The 20,562-nt window shown below is 41.3% G+C and overlaps 1 protein-coding gene across 1 annotated transcript in view; it reads left to right on the top strand.

Moving 5' to 3' along the window:
- Positions 1–2,446: 2,446 nt before the first annotated feature.
- cacna1ab (calcium channel, voltage-dependent, P/Q type, alpha 1A subunit, b) overlaps positions 2,447–20,562 on the top strand; it is a 148,201-nt gene continuing 130,085 nt past the window's right edge. The window contains exons 1-2 of the mRNA XM_034688888.1: positions 2,447–2,547; positions 2,738–2,877. Of these exons, the coding sequence (XP_034544779.1) occupies positions 2,455–2,547; positions 2,738–2,877 (233 nt within the window). The 5' untranslated portion in view covers positions 2,447–2,454. The remainder of the gene's footprint in view (positions 2,548–2,737; positions 2,878–20,562) is intronic.

Below are 20,562 nucleotides of genomic sequence, written 5' to 3'. Positions count from 1 at the left end.
TGATATAGTCGCCCGATCTTTCCTCTTGTTTATCTTTTGGGTTGTTTTTGAGAGTGTAAACAAACATGAAAACAAAGAGCCTTCATGTTTTAATAAATACATACATCAGTAACATGCTAATAAAGAGATGTTAACCACAGGAAAGTTGAAGTGGAGTTCAGAGCTTTTACAAAGATCCTTAAAACAAACAGATGAGTCACTTTGTTCCCTGAAGGAAACCCAGAAATACAAAAGGGCTTCAAACAAGAAAATCAACACAGTTTTTTAATCCAGTGACTTTCAGATGAAACCCAGGCTTGTGCACAGGCTATGTTTAATATGTATATTTAATATAATGATATACTGTATGTGTGTTTACGTTGCTTTAGCAAAGTTTAGTTTAGTTTAGAACTTTATTTGTCCACAGAGAACTCTTGGGGTTCTTCCTATACGTTGATGGCTAGCAGAATTCCTTTAGGAGGCGATATAAAATATGGATTATAAAACATATAAAACATATATATATGTACATACATATACGCATGCACATAGACACATGTACATACATTCATACATTCATACATATATACATTCATACATACATACATTCATCCATTCATGCATACATACATACATACATACATACATTCATACATATATACATTCATACATACATTCATACATACATACTTTCATACATTCATACATACATTCATACATATATACATTCATACATACATACATTCATGCATTCATGCATACATTCATACATATATACACTCATACATACATACATACAAACATACATACATACATTCATACATATATACATTCATACATACATTCATACATACATACATACATACTTTCATACATTCATACATACATTCATACATATATACATTCATACATACATACATTCATACATTCATACATACATTCATACATAGATACACTCATACATATATACATACATACATAAATACATTCATACATACATATATACACTCATACATATATACATATATACATACATACATTCATACATTCATACATATATACATTGATACATACATACATACATTCATACATACATACATTCATATATATATATACATTCATCCATACATACATACATACATACATACATACATTCATACATATATACATACATACATTCATACATGCATACATACATACATACATACATATATTCATACATACATGCATTCATACATATATACATTCATACATACATACATACATACATACATATATACATTCATACATATATACATACATACATACATACATACATACATACATACATTCATACATATATACATTCATAAATACATACATACATATATACATACATACATACATACATACATACATACATACATACATACATACATCATACAATTGAGGTCATAAAAATAAGGAAAGTCCCTGTAAACCCTGGACCGGGGGGATGGACAGATGCTGTAGTTTGTCATTTTAAGAGCCTTTTAAAATAAAAAGGTTAGATTTGATTTTGCAATCTAAGAATTTAATAATTGAATTGCTCTTGGAAGAAAAGAGTTCTTGTAAACATTCTTTGTGGCTCGTGGCGGTCTAAAACGCCGACATGATGGGGAGCATTTCAACATGGTAGTGCAAAGGATGGGACGGGTCAGGTGTGATGTTCAGGGTCTTCTTCCTACTAATCTGTGTGTATTTATCACTGAGGGGAACCTGTTGTTGCCCTATAGTCTTTTTAAAATACAAGAGAAAAAAAGAAGGTTGAAAAGACGCATATCATTTCAAAAAGGAGAGAAGGTAGGAGGAACTGTCGGTTTAAAGACACTGGGGAGGATCAGGACAACAAATCATCATCAAAATTATCTTTTTATACATCAATTTATATCCTTATTCTCAATTTCAGTTGATGTAAAACCAGAAAACATCTTTATTTTCAGCCTGGGCATCTTTCTGCTTCATGCACATTATCTCTCCCCTCGCTACCTCTCTCTGACAGAGATGATGTCCTCTTATAAGATCCAAATTTGGAGGTTGGGATCAAGTGTGGGGGTTCATTGTGCAATTTAATGCAGCAAAATGAATATTAAACTAGTTAGTTTTTAATCTAGAAGCAAAAAAAAGTGAGTGTAGTCGATCTTTTGCTGCTGCGTTCTGGAAATGGAGCTTGGAGGCACATTCATGTGTTTTTTTGAAGTTGCCAGAGTCACTTTTTCTACCTCCTGGACATTTGGCTCATGTTGGATGTTGAAGCATGCTTGGAAATCAAAAAGCATTAAAATGTCTGCAGAGAGAGAAAGCAGAAAAAACGTATGCATGAATCTTAGGACTCTGATCTGCTCCGTGTTGGTCCTGAATGCGTGCAAAGTGAGTGTGTTTGAGTTGTGTGTGTATTTGTGCAATCCTTGTATTTCCAATGTTGGCCTTAACTCCAGCTGCACTCCGTTTGAATGGATGATCCTCTCAACCATCATTGCAAACTGCATCGTCCTGGCTTTGGAGCAGCATCTTCCTGATGGAGATAAGACGCCTCTGTCTGAACGACTGGTAACACAGACACACACAAACATTATGCACACACACACACACGATTTACAAACATGCACAAACAATATAAATGCAATCTTTGGAGGAATCTTAATATTCAATCCCACTTTCCACTCCTCCTCTCTCCTCACCTTTTCCTCATTTTGAATCCTCTGATCTCCTCCTCTCCCCTCTTCCCTCCCTCCTGCAGGAGGACACGGAGCCCTACTTCATAGCCATCTTCTGCTTCGAGTCCGGGATAAAGATCCTGGCTCTGGGTTTTGCGTTACATAAGGGCTCCTACCTAAGGAACGGCTGGAACGTCATGGACTTTGTGGTCGTGCTCACCGGGTGAGTCCAGAGAAACGCTTTTCACGACTCCTTCTTTTTGTTCTTGCTCTGCTGTGTTACTCTTCCTTTATCAGTTTCTTTTCCTCATTTACAGATTATTCAGTTAAACACTGTATTTGTTGTTCTCTGTTGTTGTCCACATGGTGCCTAATGTGCACCTCATCCTGGCTGCTGAAATGTGAAGGATGGTTAGCATGGCTAGTTGGTGCTTTTCAGGTTGGGGCTTTATTTTTCTTCTTCTATGTTTGCACTTTCCTTGAAATGCAAACCCAGCAAAAGGTTCTCAATTAAGTTTCTGCTCAAACTTTGACATGATTGAGCAGGATTCCCGGTTTCTGCAGACACTTTTGACTTCATGTTTGTGCAAAAGGAAACTGTTCTCAGATTATTTTGGTGTATTTAAGCCCCTTGAGTGAAAGCATCAGTGTTCATGTGGGAAGCAAAAACTGACACAACATCATTTGGAAGTGTGTGAGCTTTAAGGGGGTCCCCTTGATCATGTTTCTTAGTTTAAACGACTCAAATGTTCAAAAGCGACGCCGATCTTTTACATCAGACTTCCACCAGATCCGTGTCCAGTCCGGCTCTGTGCTCTCTCTTTCATCAACACCCACTGGTTGTGTTTTCAGAACTTAACACAGAGCAGGACCGCCGGACAGCTGGAGTCATGTGACCGAGGTTTTCCCTCTTTAATTACTGAATCAAGGATTCTCCTCCTCCTCTCCTCATCCATGTTGTCTTTCTGGTTCTCTGAAAACCTCTGACCTGTTGACTCCAGGCCTGGCTCCGCTCATCATGACTTTGGTTTGTTCTTGTAGTTAAGTGAAATACGATCTGGTGATAACACAGATTGTTTTATTCTGAAAATTAACCGGATGTTTTCATTTTATTTTGGTGAAACCTGACTTCCTGTCCCCGCTCCATCTGCTCTGTTGAGATTGATGCTCCAGCATCCGTCAAAAATAGAAGTCTTGCATATCTGATCCGGAGGGCTCCGACTTTCCAGATCAGAGCCCCAGCTGGACTACAACAGAGCGGATCCAGTGGAAGTTAACACATTGACTAGAATAGAAACCTATCAGATCCAGACTTGGCCGTAAGACTTAATTTCAACAGTTTCTTAACTAGCTAAAATACAGCTTAAAACCCAATGACTTTTTCTATGTAACAACATAATTTCAACACATTTTAATCTATTTTGATTCCATTAAAAAAAACATGAATTCTGCACCTCATGGGCTGTGAATGAAACATAAGAGATTGAGGGACATGGTAAATGGTGCAGGTTTAATCATTCCCCACAGCAGAAGTAGAAAGGAGACGGCCTATGTGCAGTCACTTACTCTTATAGTTCCACAGGAGGCTTGTACTGTAGGTCAAGTTTCATCACAAAAACGTCCTGTCCCCGCTCCATCTGCTCTGTTGAGATTGATGCGTCGTGCTCCGGCATCCGGCAAATCTACAGTCGTGGCCAAAAGTTTTGAGAATGACACAAATATTACATTTTCACAAAGTCTGCTGCTTCAGGGTTTTTAGGTGTTTTTGTCAGATGTTTCTATGATATAATGAAATACAATTAGAAGCATTTCATAAGTATCAAAAGCTTTTATTGAGAATTACACAGAATTCATGCAATTAGTCAATATTTGCAGTGTTCACCCTTCTTTTTCAAGACCTCAGCAATTCTCCCTGGCATGCTGTCAATCAACTTCTGGACCAAATCCTGACTGATGGCAGTCCATTCTTGCATAATCAATGCTTGGAGTTTGTCAGAATTTGTGGGTTTTTGATTGTCCACCCGCCTCTTGAGGATTGACCACAAGTTCTCAATGGGATTAAGATCTGGGGAGTTTCCTGGCCAAGGGCCCAAAATCTTAATGTTTTGTTCCCCGAGCCATTTTGTTATGACTTTTGCTTTATGGCAAGGTGCTCCATCATGCTGGAAAAGGCATTCTTCATCACCAAACTGCCCTTGGATGGTTGGGAGAAGTTGCTCTCGGAGGACGTTCTGGTACCATTCTTTATTCATGGCTGTGTTTTTAGGCAAGATTGTGAGAGAGCCCACTCCCTTGACCAAAAAGCAACCCCACACATGAATGGTCTCAGGATGCTTCACAGATTGACAGATTGATCGCCAGCCTTGTCCTCATCAACACCCACACCTGTGTTAATGTGTGTGACACCTGTGTGTCATTGAAATGATGTTAGCTGGTCCTTTTGTGGCAGGGCTGAAATGCAGTGGAAATGTGTTTTTGGTGATAAAGTTCATTTTCAAGGCAAAGAGGGACTTTGCAATGAATTGCAGTTGAGCTGATCACTCCTCATAACATTCTGGAGTATATGCAAATTGCCATTATAAAAACTGAAACAGCAGACTTTGTGAAAATTAATAGTTGTATCATTCTCAAAAGTTTTGGCCATGACTGTAGAAGTCTTGTGTATCTGATTTGGAGGACTCTGACCTCATGGATCATGGAGCGGATCCAGTGGAAGTTAACACATTGACTAGAATAGAAACCGGACACGGATCTGGTGGAATTTGGCCGTCAGACATTTAAGAGACGTTCTTAAGTGAACGTTTTTTAACGCCTATTTGAGAAACCCATCTTCTAAATTTAACATCTAAAACGTTTGCAAAAGGGAGCAGGGTGTTACCAACCAGTAAATGGTGTAGACCACAACCTGTGCACCCACATGGGCAGGAGTGTCCAGATATTCTTGACTATGGTGGCCCCACCAGGTAACAATCATCTACAGATCCAGGACCACCTGAAGGGACTCAGATTGATCTTTAACAGAGCCAGCTTTCTTGGTCCTTAAGAGTTCTTCTTCACCCAGAGCTTTTTAGAAATAGGATAATTTTGCTTCTGAATTCGTGTGTGTGTATCAGCAGGAGGTAAGAGTGGTGGTGTGTGTGTGTGTGAGATCTAAATATGGCTGCATAGTGAGCGAGGGGGGATGGTAACAAGATCTAGTGTTTGTCAGGAGGGAATACACGCTGATCTGAATATCACACAGATATACAGTTAATATTCATTCTGTGTGTGTGTGTGTGTGTGTGTGTGTGCATGTGTGCGTGTGTGTATACATGTTATGGTAAGCTTGACTCCCTCTCTCTCCTGAACACACACACACACACACACACACACACACGGACGCAGCAGACACACAGCAGAGGTCTGGTTTTACAAGGTGTATGTGTATGATCAGACCCACTCCTCCTCAGTCTCTATCCCACTTTAATGAGGACAACACACACACACACACACACACACACACACACACACACACACACACACACACACACACACACACACACACACACACACGGGCTGGATCAGAGCAGCACTGCAGGGAGCAGCAACCAGGGCAAAGTGAAATGTCACTTCTGCGAGAGACGGGGGAGCCAGTTTGTTGTTATGGTGATAGCAGAGAGAGTGGTGCATCCCTCTCTCTCTCTCTCTCTCTCTCTCTCTCTCTCTCTCTCTCTCTCTCTCTCTCTCTCTCCATTCAGTGTAAGTTTACATCACAGTGATTTGCACTTCCTGTCAAATCTGGAATAAGAAAGAACTCGTCCGCTGCGGCACAAACACAACAAACAAACCAGAAATGTTCTTTTCTAACGAAAGGTTGAAAGCCCGTGAGGAAGGTCACGTGCTCTTCGTCCACTCCGGTCCCTTTCCCTCCTCTCCTCGTCCATCTTAGTGAAGTATTCCTGCTGTCACGGTGTCATAGAGGGAAGAAGTGTAGCCTCAGTCCTTTTCTAAAGCTGCGCTCTTTGGGGATACGGACGTGTGAAACAGCAGAACAATGGTGAGAGAGTGTCAAGGGTAATGGACACCCTGCAGGAGCGAGGTCTGCAGTTAGACGCTCCTGCACTGAATCATAAAAGTGTGATCGGATGTGTCACAGTTGCAAAAGATTCATTTGATGTATTCACAAATTTAGAAGGTAGATACTCGGGAGAGAGACGTGTCGGTCAGTCTGTGATGATCACAGCTTCCAATCTGGTGATTAGCAGGTACTGTCCTCATAAAATGCAGATTATATTTAACAATCATCTCCAAACTCTTCTTCTCTCCCTCTCTTCTTGAGTTATGATTCATCAACATTTATAAAACTTTCTGCAGAACCCCTCAAAATCAATCTTTATTTGTATAGCGCCAAATACCAACAAACGTTATCTCAAGATGCTTTTACAAACATAGGAGGTCTAGACCACTCTATGTCAAATTATGAACAGAGACCCAACACCAAGACAGACCAAGACTCAGTCTTATTCCACCTTAATCCACCATGAGCATTGCACCATCACCGTATTTAAATCAGGAGAGACACAGTTTGAAGATTAAATGTTATTTATTACAACTTAATGAATAATGAAACTTGACAGAAATCTTTGGCCAAAGGACTCTATGGGGATCGTTTTGTGAGTGTAGGATGTGTGAGTGTAAGAAACCCCCCTAGAGTCCAGACTCTGGTGGTGGCGGTTGATGAATCCTGGGAATTGAAGACTTTGCGGTGACCAGGTGGAGATGGGGAGGTGGAGGGGTGCGCACCATCAATGCAAGAAGGAACTAGCTGGAGAGAGAGACGCATTTAACCCTCCTGTTATGTTACGGGTCAAATTGACCCATTTTGAAGCTAAAAAAGAAAAAAAAAATTGTAACTAAAATGAACAAATTCAAAATGTAAAATAAAATAAACAAAAATCTAAGTAATGGAAAACTACTTTATTTATATTTAGGTCTTTCCAGTGTACAATAAAAAAAAGGTTTAACATGAATTTTCATAAAAACATTTAAATATGTCCCGGGTCAAATTGACCCAGGAACATTATTGCTGTTCCTGAGAAACGAAAATAACAGGAGGGTTAAAAAGGACAGCGCCACTGAGCTATTGGATGACAGCCGCCGCTGATTAACCAATGACAGCTCCGGAGCGTGCAGCTGGAAGCGGGTGAGCTATTGAATGAGGGAGAGGAGAGTTGAACGACTGCTGTGATTGCTTTTATAGTCTTCCTGTCTGAACTTTTGCTAGAGCTACATTTAGCTAGTTAGCTAGTTACAGTGGTGAGGAAAAACTTGCTTTTAACAGGCAGAAACCTCCAGCAGGACCAGACTCATGTTAGACACACATCTGCTGAGACCGTGTTGGAGAGAGGGATAGAGGGATAGAAGAGAATAAGAGAGGGAGCGGTGATAGTGATGAGATGAGTAGTAGTAGCTGTTGCCGCTGGAGTATCGAACGTCCACAGCAGGACGTCTACGGCAGCTCAGAGGAACCTACGAGACAAGGGAGCTCAGGGACTCCAGAAAGGTCTATGGTTAGTAACTTTAACGGGACAGGAAGAGTTAAAGTAAGTGATGAGGGGGCTTGGAGGGAAGAAGGTGAGATAGGATCCCAGTTTGTCAGTGCGCCAATTCCAATTAAGTTTAAAATAACCTGAGCCAGAACAGATTGTTTTCATTTTATCTATTTCTTGCAATAAAAACTTCAAGGAACTTGGAACCGTCGCTCACTGGATTATTTTGTTTAAATGAAAGCCAGCATGTGTGGTGTAGATGCCCCCTACTCCCTGTGGTAAAAACAACAGGACTTGGAATGGGTTACAGGACAAACCTTTAAAGTTTTTGCCTCTTCAATGAGGTACAAAACGCTCTCAAGACAGCCCTACCGCTAACATTTTGCTTCCTTTTCAGCAGTTGCTTACCGGTTGCTGTTTTGCATGCACAACTCACAGCAAAGATCGTTTAGATACGGCTCCAGAAAACAAAAGCTTTGCCCACTTATAGCATGAAAAACATCCACAACGTACACAACTAACTGTCAATTAATTAATCACAAATAAATTAATCAGTAAGTGATTTTGTTCACAACTTTGGTGCACTTATCGTTGCCTCTTTTAAAGAATTTTCACCCAAAGGAGCTGAAGTGGCGAAAACTTTGAAATCCAGGTTTGTCCTGTAACCTTTTCTCCTGCCTTCATGGCTTGTTGTCTTCACCACATGGGGTACGTGCATCCGCATCACACGTGCAGGCTTTCAGTAACAAATCAAAAAAATCCAGCGAGAGATGGCTCAGATTTCGTTGAGGTTTTTTATTGCAAAAGAGAACAATAAATAAAATGAAAACAGTCCTTTTGTGGTTCAAGTTAAACTTGGTGGCAGTACGCGCCGTGATCCATCCCCTGCCCTCTGTGACATTTGCACCAACTTAAATACTAGCGCCCTCACCACCTGTGGAGGGCGCAGACAAAGTTAGAAGGCAAAATAAAAATGCAGAAAATGAACAAATGATGCAAATAAAAAATAAACTAGAATACGGCTCCTACAGGAGCAGCTAGCATCAAGCGTTTATATACTGCTATTTCAAGGCAGGATATTTATGCTGCTGTTACTCTTGAAGGCACGGACGCTCGATAGTAGGGCTCCTCTGACGCTCCCTTAGAGGTAGTAACAGAGGCGAGATGGAGGGGAGAAGATGGCGATGTGTAGAGTAGCAGCCGTTTGTGTGTATATGTGATAATCACACACCTGGACACCACTATTACAACATTTTGGGATTGCAATGTGTGAGTACAAGAAGCGTAGTGATGGTGGAGCTCTGTTGCAGAGTGTAAGAGAGTGTTGAAATACAGAAAATCAAAGTTCAAGCAGAGTTAAGAGACAGACTGACGGATGAGTCACTCCGCGAGAGTCTTGCAGGAAAACTAAGGATGCAAAAAACGTCTCCAACAAACAGAACGATCAACAAATTAGACAGACAGAGGGATGGATTGATGGTTGCATGGATGGATGGATGGATGGATGGATGGATGTGGTGTGTATACTTAGATAAATTGGCAGAGGGAGCCCTGTGAGCGAGCAGCAGCAGCAGAGTGGAGCTGTACTACTGCAGCTAGAGAGCAGAGGGAGGAAAAAGGAGGAGGTGGAAGAAGAGGAGGACACGTGACGATGTCTCTCTGTTCCCCTGAGCTCTGGATAACAGGACAGAAAGAGAGAGAGAGAGAGAGGGAGAGAGGGAATTCAAGATTGGTTTGGTTGTTAAAGAAGGTGTGAGAGGGATGGAGAAGAAGGAAGACCACAGGATGGAGGGAAGAGTGATGGGTTGGGGAGGGGGAGTGAAATATGTGAGAAGGAGAGAGAGAGAGAGATGGAGAAAGGGAGGTTTGGAGGAGGGAAGATGGAGATAGAAGAAAGAGGGAGGGGAAGAAGGAAGAGCAAACATAGAAAAGAGCATGCTCAGAGAAGGAATCGTGTGTGTGTGTGTGTGTGTGTGAGAAAGAGAGAGAGAGAGAGTGCTGCAGTAACCTGCTTTTCCCCGCTCCCTATGATCAATCACTCAGCACAGCCTATAAACACACGCTCTGCTCCTGCCTCATGCTGCACACACATAAACACACACATGAAACACATGCTGCATAATAGCACACACACACACACACACACACGGTTAGTATGCATGGCCTATATTACTGATTATAGTCATATCCCTGGTGTGTTTGTGTATATTCATATTTAAACTGAGTGCAGGGTCGCGGTGTGAGCTCGTGCTGCAGGAAGTTAGCGTGTGTTTAGCGTGTTTTCTCTCCATGTGTGTGTGAGTGAGAGTCGCCTTGTATTCCTGTCTTTGTGAGGACCAATTAAGAATGAGAGGAAAGACTTTTTTTGGGAAGTTCTTGCACCCAAGCGGCAGCCTCCGGTCTTAAAATACGCACCCCATGCAAAAGTGCTTAAAAACTGCAGTTCCTCAAGCGTCCACTTGAGGCTGGCTGCAGAAACACAGGAAACCACATACACACCAATTCAATAGAGATGATCTTTAAAGCAGAAATAAACATGTTTACAACCTGGTTCAAGAAACTCCCCCTTAGGTAAGACCTTTAAATTTGCTCACGTTATACAACTACATTTCTAATCGTTAGTATAGCCAATGAGAACAGCCCGAATCAAACTTGGCTAAACTCAGGAGTGTCTAGAAGGGTTTCAAGGGAAGACATGGCCCCCTTGAAACCTGATTGGCCACCCCAAAATTCAGAATTCTGGGGCAGGACTTATTAAAACCAACTATTTGGGCTAGTTGAGATCAAGCAGAAAACTTAGGGCCACAAGAATTGAAGCCAATGCAGAAGTGTTAAAAGCTGCAGTTCCTTGATTGTCCACTTGAAGCTAGCTCCAGTAGCACCAGAAACCACATACACACCCATTCAAAAGAGATGATCTTTACAGTGGAAATAAACATGTTTACAGCCTGGTTCAAAAAACAGTTTAAGTCTGAAGAGCTTATTTCTCTATGGGCACACATTTTATTTTATAACACGATATTGAACTTGCAAGTTTTGCCCAAATAAGGGCGTGGCTGACTTGATTGACAAGCGGGCACCCTGTAGCTGTTAGCGAAATGGCTAAAGGTCGCTCGGACGAAGTTAGGTTGAGTTCAACATTTCCAATATGGCATCCACCGACGACCGGCTTCGAAACAGAGCTTCAGAAACAGATAGGTGACGTCACAGAAACTACGTCTGAGATTTCAACCTTAAAGCTAGGGGTCACGGAAAACTAGCATGAATTTGAATGTAGCATTTCCTCAGGACTCCGTCTAACTCGCAAGAATTAAAGCCAATGTGGAGGTGTTACAAGCTGCAGTTCCTTGAGTGTCCACTTGAGGCTGGCTCTGGAAGTACTGGAAACCACATACACACCAATATACAGTCTATGGCTCTTAGAGATGAATACATCTTGAAGGATGTTTGCTTATTTCTTTAAATTTGGGATGTTTGCCCTCAAACTGTTGAAACCTGCTCAGCAGAAGAACTAGTGATCCAGATTTTCCACACTCATGTCTACGTTGAAACCAGCAACGTAATTACCTGGTCCAGTTTGTCATCCCTTCTCCCTCCTGTCATCCATCCATGTCTTTTAATTATAAAAACACTCATCTCGTACCTCTCCTGTTCTCCCACGTCATTCTTTCCTGTCTCTTTAATCCTCCTCCAGTTTTTCCGTTCACCTCGCTCCCTCATTCTCTCTCTCTCTCTCTCTGTCTCTCTGTCTCTCTGTCTCTCTGTGTGCCGGCCGGCTGATCGTCCCATATGTCCCCTCTGTCTCCTGCCAGTATGAATATTGCACTGTCCCTGTTGTGTGTGACTTTCCTCTTGATATGTTTGCAAACATGCGAGATGTCATGTGGCTGAAGCTTTGTGTACAAGTTGTGTTTTTCGTTTGTCTTTTCGGCTCTTTGTAAAACATCAGAGTTGAATTTATTCAAACTTTTTGCCTTTATTGGATAGGACAGCTGAAGAGTGACAGGATATGTGGGGAGTAGAGAGCGGGGGAAGAAATGCAGGAAACTGTTGACCGGCCTGGAATCGAACTGGTGACCCCTGCGACGAGGACTATATACCTCTGTATGTGGGGCGCTTAGACCACTAGGTCACCAGCGCCCCATATGCAGATATTTTTGATCATTTTATAGTTTGACAACAGACTTATTATTATTATCTTTTTTTATTTACTTAATTTTATTTTATTCATATTTTTATTTATATTGACACCAGACTTATTTTTATTTTATTTTTTTCTTTATTTTATTATATTGACTAAAGACTTAATTTTATTTTCATTAATTCATTTTATTTAAATTTTATTGATTAGACTTATTTTATTTTTATTTTTTATTTATATTGACTAAAGAATTAATTTTATTTTCATTAATTAATTTTATTTTCATTTTATTGATTAGACTTATTTTATTCTATTTACATATTTGTATTTATATTGATTAGAGACTTATTTTTATTTTTATTTATTTGAATTTATTTTATTGACCACACACCTTTTTTTCTTTTTTTTCTTTTTATCTTATTTATATTGATTAGAGACTTATTTTTATTTTATTTTTTTCTTTATTTTGTTATATTGCCTAAAGACTTAATTTTATTTTCATTAATTCCTTTTATTTAAATTTTATTGATTAGACTTATTTTATTTGTATTTGTATTTATATTGACTAAAGACTTAATTTTATTTTAGTTAATTCATTTTATTTTATTTATATTGATTGGACTTATGTTATTCTATTTATATATTTGTATTTATATTGACAACAGAATTATTTTTATTTGTATTTATTTGAATTTATTTTATTGACCACAGACTTTTTTTTCTTTTTATCTTATTTATATTGATTAGAGACTTATTTTTATTTTATTTTTTTCTTTATTTTATTATATTGACTAAAGACTTAATTTTATTTTCATTAATTCATTTTATTTAAATTTTATTGATTAGACTTATGTTATTCTATTTATATTTGTATTTATATAAATAACAGACTTATTTTTATTTTTATTTATTTGAATTTATTTTATTGACGTCATACCTTTTTTTCTTTTTTTTTCTTTTTATCTTATTTATAATGATTAGAGACTTATTTTTATTTTATTCATATGTTCATGTATTTTGACTACAGACTTATTTTCATTTATTTTATTTTATTTAAACTGTTTGTATTTTGTCTCTGGTGTTGAATTGATGAGACCTATGATGACTATCACTCAGTAACACATATATTTTTAATTCATACACGTGTGTCTTTGACTGTGTGGTCGTATGATGTAAAAACAAAAAGTAATTGAAGTCTTCTTTTATTTAATTCTTTTGATTTAATGACAGATTTCTATTTATCCCTGGTTCTGACCTCTCTCCATAACCTTGGAGATAAATTGGTTCATCATTTCTTTTTCAAATTGAGGTCCAGGACAAAGACAACAACTGAAAAACTAATCTCCACTTTCACCTGCATGATTACAAAACCAAACTCCTGTTCATAACAATACAGTTCAGTTAATACACAGCGCTAATAAAAGCGAGGTCTGAGCTCCCAAAGGGCCTCTTCAGTCGTCTGAAAGAGATTTGATTTTTGCAGCTTCTGCCCTCAGGCGAACCGCTAACTGTTGTAAAGTTTGTCTAAAGTCTGAGGCAACAAAAAGCAGCAGCACTGTTTATTAGAGGAGTCTGCATCGTGCACAGGAGAGCTGCACCCCATAAAAACAGCTGATCTGTGAGAAGCCAGAGAGTCTGGAGTGACCGTAGCCTCCGTACATGGGGCGCACCTCCAAACAATGACTTGTTTAGTTGTGTAACTTGCAACCAGTTGTTGTGTTACCAAAAAAGGTAAACAGTATTGATCCGCTCTGAAGAAAACCTCATTATGGTATCATCTTTTCCTCCACCAGTCCAAGGTCAGCCTCAGTTAGAGAGCAGCGATGCTAGCAGAGATAAGATATCTGGCTTAAAGACATTTCAGCAGCACAGATGCTTGTCAACACTGTGGGTGTGATGATGCCTAACTTTACCACCGTGCTGCACACACTCACACTGTGTGTCTGTAGGTTTGTGTTTGTGTCTGTGGCTCTATTTCTGTTCACAAGGGTGTGTGGGTGTGCAGAGAGCACCACATACAGAACCGGGCTTTCAGCAAACTGTGTTCCTTTCTTTAAATAAAGGGACATATAGCTTAGTTCGTTTTGCATATTTGGATTCGGAGGCTGGTTGAGTCGTTGCAACAAACAAAGAATCAGATCTTTATAATCCGAACTGCTACTCTGAAACCAGGACTCAAAGACCGCAGAAGTAGACGCTTCAGTACGAGGGTTTCCTTTCTGGCAACACATAGTTGATTCCAAGTTATCAACAATGTTGTGGGTGCAAATCACAGAGTGTACCGAAAGCTGGACAACAGAGGGTGGGCCAAACCTTAAAACCAAATTAAATAAAATGTCCTCAAACATTGGTTCCTGTTCTTCTAGTTACAGATTTATGGCCAAGGGTATATTTTTCTGAGTCACTGACTTTCCATAAATCTTCTTTAAATCCACTCAAGAAGCTTTACCGAAGTCGACCGTGCCAACTTAGGGAATCTTTGCTGTGTTTTGGTTAGCAAGAGGATCGGGGCGTCTATAACCCAGCCAATCTCTACTGCATCTATTACATCATCTCCCTCCCCCTTAGGTAAGACCTCTAAATTTGCTCATATGTTGTGCTACTACATTTCTAATCGTGAGTATAGCGAATGAGAACAGCCAGAATCTAGCTCATGCGGCAACCTCCGGTCTAAAAATATGAGTCCAATGTGGAAGTGCTAAAAGCTGCAGTTCATCGTGGATCCACTTGAGGCTGGCTCCGGAAGTACCGGAAGACACATACACATGAATGGGAAAAAGACGATCTTTACAGCAGAAATAAACACGTTTACAGCCTGGTACAAAAGACAAGTGTAGTCTGGATAGCTCATTTCTCGATCGGCACACACTGTACGGGGGGGTGAATTTTTTCTAACGCAGCAATTTCGAACATAGTGAGATTACGAGTGTTCCAATGAGAGGCACAGCTGCCTGCGGGAACACTGTAGCTGTTGGCTAGGAGGCTCAAACTCCGCCTCTTTATGTCACACTGGCTCCACAGCAGCAATATGGCTGCCGCCGCCGGTTGGCCTCAAAACAGCTCTTCAGAAACAGATGGGTGACGTCACGGATACTACGTCCATTATTTAAACAGTCTATGATCTAGCTTGGCTAAACTCAGGAGTGTGTCTAGAAGGGTTTCAAGGGGTGGTGGCATGGCCCCCTTGAAACCTGATTGGCCACCAAGCGGCAACCTCCGGTCTCAAAATATGAAGCCGAGAATCCGCTAGAGGCTGGCTGCAGAAACACTGGAAACCACATACACACCAATTAAAAACAGGCGATCTTTGCATCAGAAATAAACATGTTTACAGCCTGGTTCAAGAAACTTCTTTAGTCTACTTAGCTAATTTCTCTATTAGCACACACTGTACGGGGGTGAATTTTTTTCTAACACGACGGTTCAGAAGATATTAAGATTACAAGTTTTGCCCAAATAAGGACATGACTGACTTGATTGACAGGCGGGAACACATAGCTGTTGGCTAGGAGGCTCAAACCCCGCCTCTTTACCTCACACTAAGCTTGGTTGAGTTCAGCATTTGCAATATGGCTCCCGCCGGCGATTGGCTTCAAAACAGCGCTCAGGAACAGATGGGTGACGTCACGGATACTACGTCCATTATTTATACAGTCTGTGTTGGCCACCCCATAATTCTGAACTCTGGGGCAGGACTTATTAAAACCAACGATTTTGGCTGGTTGAGTTAAAGCGACAACCTAATAAGATAAGATAAGATAAGATACTCCTTTATTTGTCCCACAACGGGGAAATTCATGGAGTTACAGCAGCAAACGAGAAGGTGTACAGAACAAGAATTTCAACAAGAATATATATAGAAAAGAAATGTCCATCAGAGACGACAGCTTGGCCATAATTCTCCTGTCAGCCACCACCTCCACAGGGTCCAGGACTGAGCTGAGCTGGCCTTCTTCACCAGTTAGTTCAGTCTTGCTCTCCTGTATCCTGTCCGCCCACAGCAGGTGAAATCCTTCCAATGTGGCGTTCGTGTCCGGTGTTAGCTCTGTTAGCATGATGCTACTCTGCCAGTATTCCCTCTGGTGCTGGGTTAGCTCTTCCACCTTATCGAAGATACATCTTACATTCCCCCATAACGGTGAAAAACTGCAGTTCCTCGAGTGTCCACTTGAGGCTGGTTCTGGGAGTACCGGAAACCACATACACACCCATTGAAAGGAGATGATCTTTACAGCAGAAATAAACATGTTTACAGCCTGGTTCAAGAAATGAGTTCAGTCTGAGTAGCTTATTTCTCGATCGGCACACGCTGTACAGGGAGTGATTTTTTTCATAACACCGCAGTTTAGAAGATATTAAGATTACGAGTCACAGCTGACTTGACTGACAGGCAGGAACACATTGCTGTTGGCTAGGAGGCTCAAAGCCTGCCTCTTTACCTCAGCGATTGGCTTCAAAACAGCGCTCAGGAACAGATGGATGACGTCACGGATACTACGTCCATTATTTATACAGTCTATGTTGGCCACCCCAAAATTCAGAATTCTGGGGTGGGACTTATTGAAACCAACAATTTGGGCTGGTTGAGTTCAAGCATCAACCTCCAGCTCTAAGAATTGAAGCAAATGCTGAAGTGTTAAAAACTGCAGTTCCTCAAGTGTCCACTTGAGGCTGGTTCTGGAAGTACCGGAAACCACATACACACTTATTGAAAGAAGCCGATCTTTACAGCAGAAAAAAACATATTTACAGCCTGGTACAAGAAATGAGTTCAGTCTGAATAGCCCAGTTCTTTATTGGCACACGCTGTACGGGGAGTGATTTTTTTCATAACACCGCAGTTTAGAAGATATTAAGATTACGAGTCACAGCTGACTTGACTGACAGGCGGGAACACATAGCTGTTGGCTAGGAGGCTCAAAGCCCGCCTCTTTACCTCACACTAGTTCAACAGAAGTTATGTTGAGTTCATTATTTCCAATATGGCTGCCGCCATCAATCGGCTTCATAACAGCGCTTCAGTAACAGATTGGTGATGTCATGGATAAACCACCCGTATCAAGAGTGATGATGACATCCGTTTAAAACCTGAAAGTGAGTAGTTATAAGGAGTTCATGAATACATTCGTACTTCATAATTCAGTGTCCAGTTTGGGCCACCTTGGTCAAAGAAGTCCGGACACGCCCCCTGCTAAACTGACAAATCTCTAAAATGTGTCTCTGATGAACCCTGCTCTCCTTTTCGCCTCCATTAAACAACCGGAGTGTACACCTGACGTCACATTCCAAGGTGTCCTGGTACTTAAAGGCAGTGAACTTGACAGTCCTCACCTCCACCTTGACCCGTTACTTCGGTCCATCAGAACAGCTCGATAAGTATTATCCAACATTACGACGCTGCGACGTAACGCCCTTCATGTTACAGTGTGTGTGTTGGTGTCCAGTGGACAAGCTGCGGGGGCACGGAGTTGGAGGGTATGGGGGAACATATAGGAGAGTGATGAGTCTGTAAATGACTGCAGAGCAATAATGATAATGGAAGTGATGGCAAAGGGACAATTTTCAGCCAGGTACTCTCCCCCCCCTCGCTCTCTCTCTCCCTCTCTCTCTGTGACCTCATTTTCTCCCTGCTGGACTTCATTTCCTCGCTCATTGTTCATACAAGTTATCTCACAGGAGCCGCTGTACTTACAGTAACACCTGTGCACCAGGTTTAATCAGCGGATTACATTTTGATTCGGTGTTGAGGAGAGGCCTGATTCAGACTCAAGTCTGCTGCTGATTCATGCACAGAAGACGGAGTGTTTGCAGACCCTGAAAGTCTGAGACAATGCACTCAATAAATATCTTTATGGCGACCTGTTTCCTGCTTATGACGCAAATAAAGGCGTGATTTGTCCCCACAGTGAGTCAGAGGCCCCTGTTCCCCCTTGTGTTGGGTTCTGATGTCATTTGGTACCTTCGCCAGAAACACGAGTGACTCAGTGTGGCATCTTTTTTGCCCGACAGGAGGCGAAATGTTTCTCTTGGCCCTTGTTTTTTTTTTTTCGATTTCACCTGCACAGTTCGTTCCTGCTCTCCTTGAAGAGAAATAAAAAGACAGGTTCAGTCTTCAGCATGCATGTACACCGAATCAAGCTGCACAGGAAACAGGATTGAGCTTGCTTTCCTGTCCATCATCCTCAGCCGGATATACATTGTTCATTTGGTGTCAAAGCTAGACAACTTAAAGGTCACATATCACGCAAAATGGACTTTTTAATGGTTTTCTACCTGAAATATGTGTCCCTGTCTACAAACCCCCTGAAAATGAAAAAAAGATCCATTCTGCCCCTGTTCTGATTTCTCCACCTTTCTGTAAATGTGTGCTGAAACGTTTCAGTTTTCAGTGTTTTTCATACGTCACAACGCCATCCGGTCTGTAACAGGAAGTCAGAGCTCGGAGCTTGTTCAGCCCATAGACTGTATAAAATACAACTCAACCCCTCCTCCGTTTTTCATTCCCTGCACACATGAATGCTAACAAGGAGCTTAGGAGGGAGGCATGCTAGTTGTAGGCTGTCTTAAAGGTGACATATCACGCTTTTTTCATCAAAATATATTGGTCTAAGAGGTCCCCAAAACATGTCTTTAAAGTTTATTGCTCATAAAAACACTTTGAAATCAGATTTTGGTCTGCCTGAAAAGCCCTCTTCTTCAGCTCTGTTCAGAACGGTCTGTTTTCCCTCTGACCACGCCCCCTCAGGAAGTGGATGTGCCCTCGGCTCTCCAGCACGTTGATCTAATGTTTACATGTTGGCTGAATATACACGGCTGCTCACAGACCGGCGTTACTTCAACCCTCTGAATCTGATCCAGAATCTGATCCTGACGGAGAGGCGCCTGCAGCAGGACCTTTCTGAACCATTGGTCACAGATTTAGTGTTTCTTGTTGTTTTATTTGTCAGCATGTCGACGTGTGTCTTGGTACACAGCTACGAACATGTAGCTATGTGGCTATGCTAACTAGCGCTAGCACTTTTCCATGATAAATAAAAATCATCCACTGGATCTTCAAATCTGCAGACGTGGGGAGTAAAACCGACCTTTGTGTTTATTAAGACAGCCTACAACGAGCATACCTCCCTCCTAAGCTCCTTGTTAGCACACATGTGTGCAGGGAATGAAAAACAGAGGAGGGGTTGAGTTGTATTTTATACAGTCTATGGGCTGAACAAGCTCCGAGCTCTGACTTCCTGTTACAGACCGGATGGCGTTGTGACGTATGAAAAACACTGAAAACTGAAACGGCTCGTTTCACACACGTTTACAGAAAGGTGGAGAAATCAGAACAGGGGCAGAATGGATTCTTTTCATTTTCAGGGGGTTTGTAGACAGGGACACATATTTCAGGTAGAGAACCATTAAAAAGTCTATTTTGCATGATATGTCACCTTTAAGAAACACAAAGGTCGGTTTTACTCCCCACGTCTGCAGATTTGAAGATCTAGTGGCCACATAGCTACATGTTCGTAGCTGTGTACCAAGACACACGTCGACATGCTGACAAATAAAAACAACAAGAAACACTAAATCTGTGACCAATGGTTCAGAAAGGTCCTGCTGCAGGCGCCTCTCCATCAGGATCAGATTCTGGATCAGATTCAGAGGGTTTTAAGTAACGCGGGTCTGTGAGCAGCCAACATGTGAACATTAGATCAATGTGCTGGAGAGCCGAGGCCACATCCACTTCCGGAGGTGGCGTGGGCCTGGCCCATTTGGACCCCTAGATTGCTTAAGGCAGGTTTAACAGCAGAGGACAAATACCCAGGGCTTCTCTTCACCTCAGGAACAACACTTTCAGGTGCTGAGATAAGAACTTCAGTCTTATCTGAATTCACCTGAAGGTAATTCTCTGCCATCCAAAGAATCCCATAGGCCTAAGTTTACAAAGTGCCAGGCTAACACACAGCAGTAAACAGTATGGTGTTTAAAAATAAATATTCTGTACATGTAAAATGAGAGAGTCTATTCTTAAACGGCGTCCATTAGAGAGGAGTCGTAGGGACGTCTACGGTGTCCTCTCATTGACTGACTGGCCCGGAGTCTACCGTAAGAGATTAGATTACAGCGTGACGTCACAGCACGGCACTCAAAATCAATGAACTGTCATCCCTGAATACTAAATACACTAGTCGCTCCGTCTGTGTTTGAGTGAGTGTGTGTGTGTGTGTGTCCTCTCTCATTAATTCTTACCCTC

The sequence above is a fragment of the Notolabrus celidotus genome, chromosome 7, assembly GCF_009762535.1.
Source record: "Notolabrus celidotus isolate fNotCel1 chromosome 7, fNotCel1.pri, whole genome shotgun sequence".
NCBI lineage: Eukaryota > Metazoa > Chordata > Actinopteri > Labriformes > Labridae > Notolabrus > Notolabrus celidotus.
This window is presented reverse-complemented; position numbering and strand designations above follow the sequence as displayed.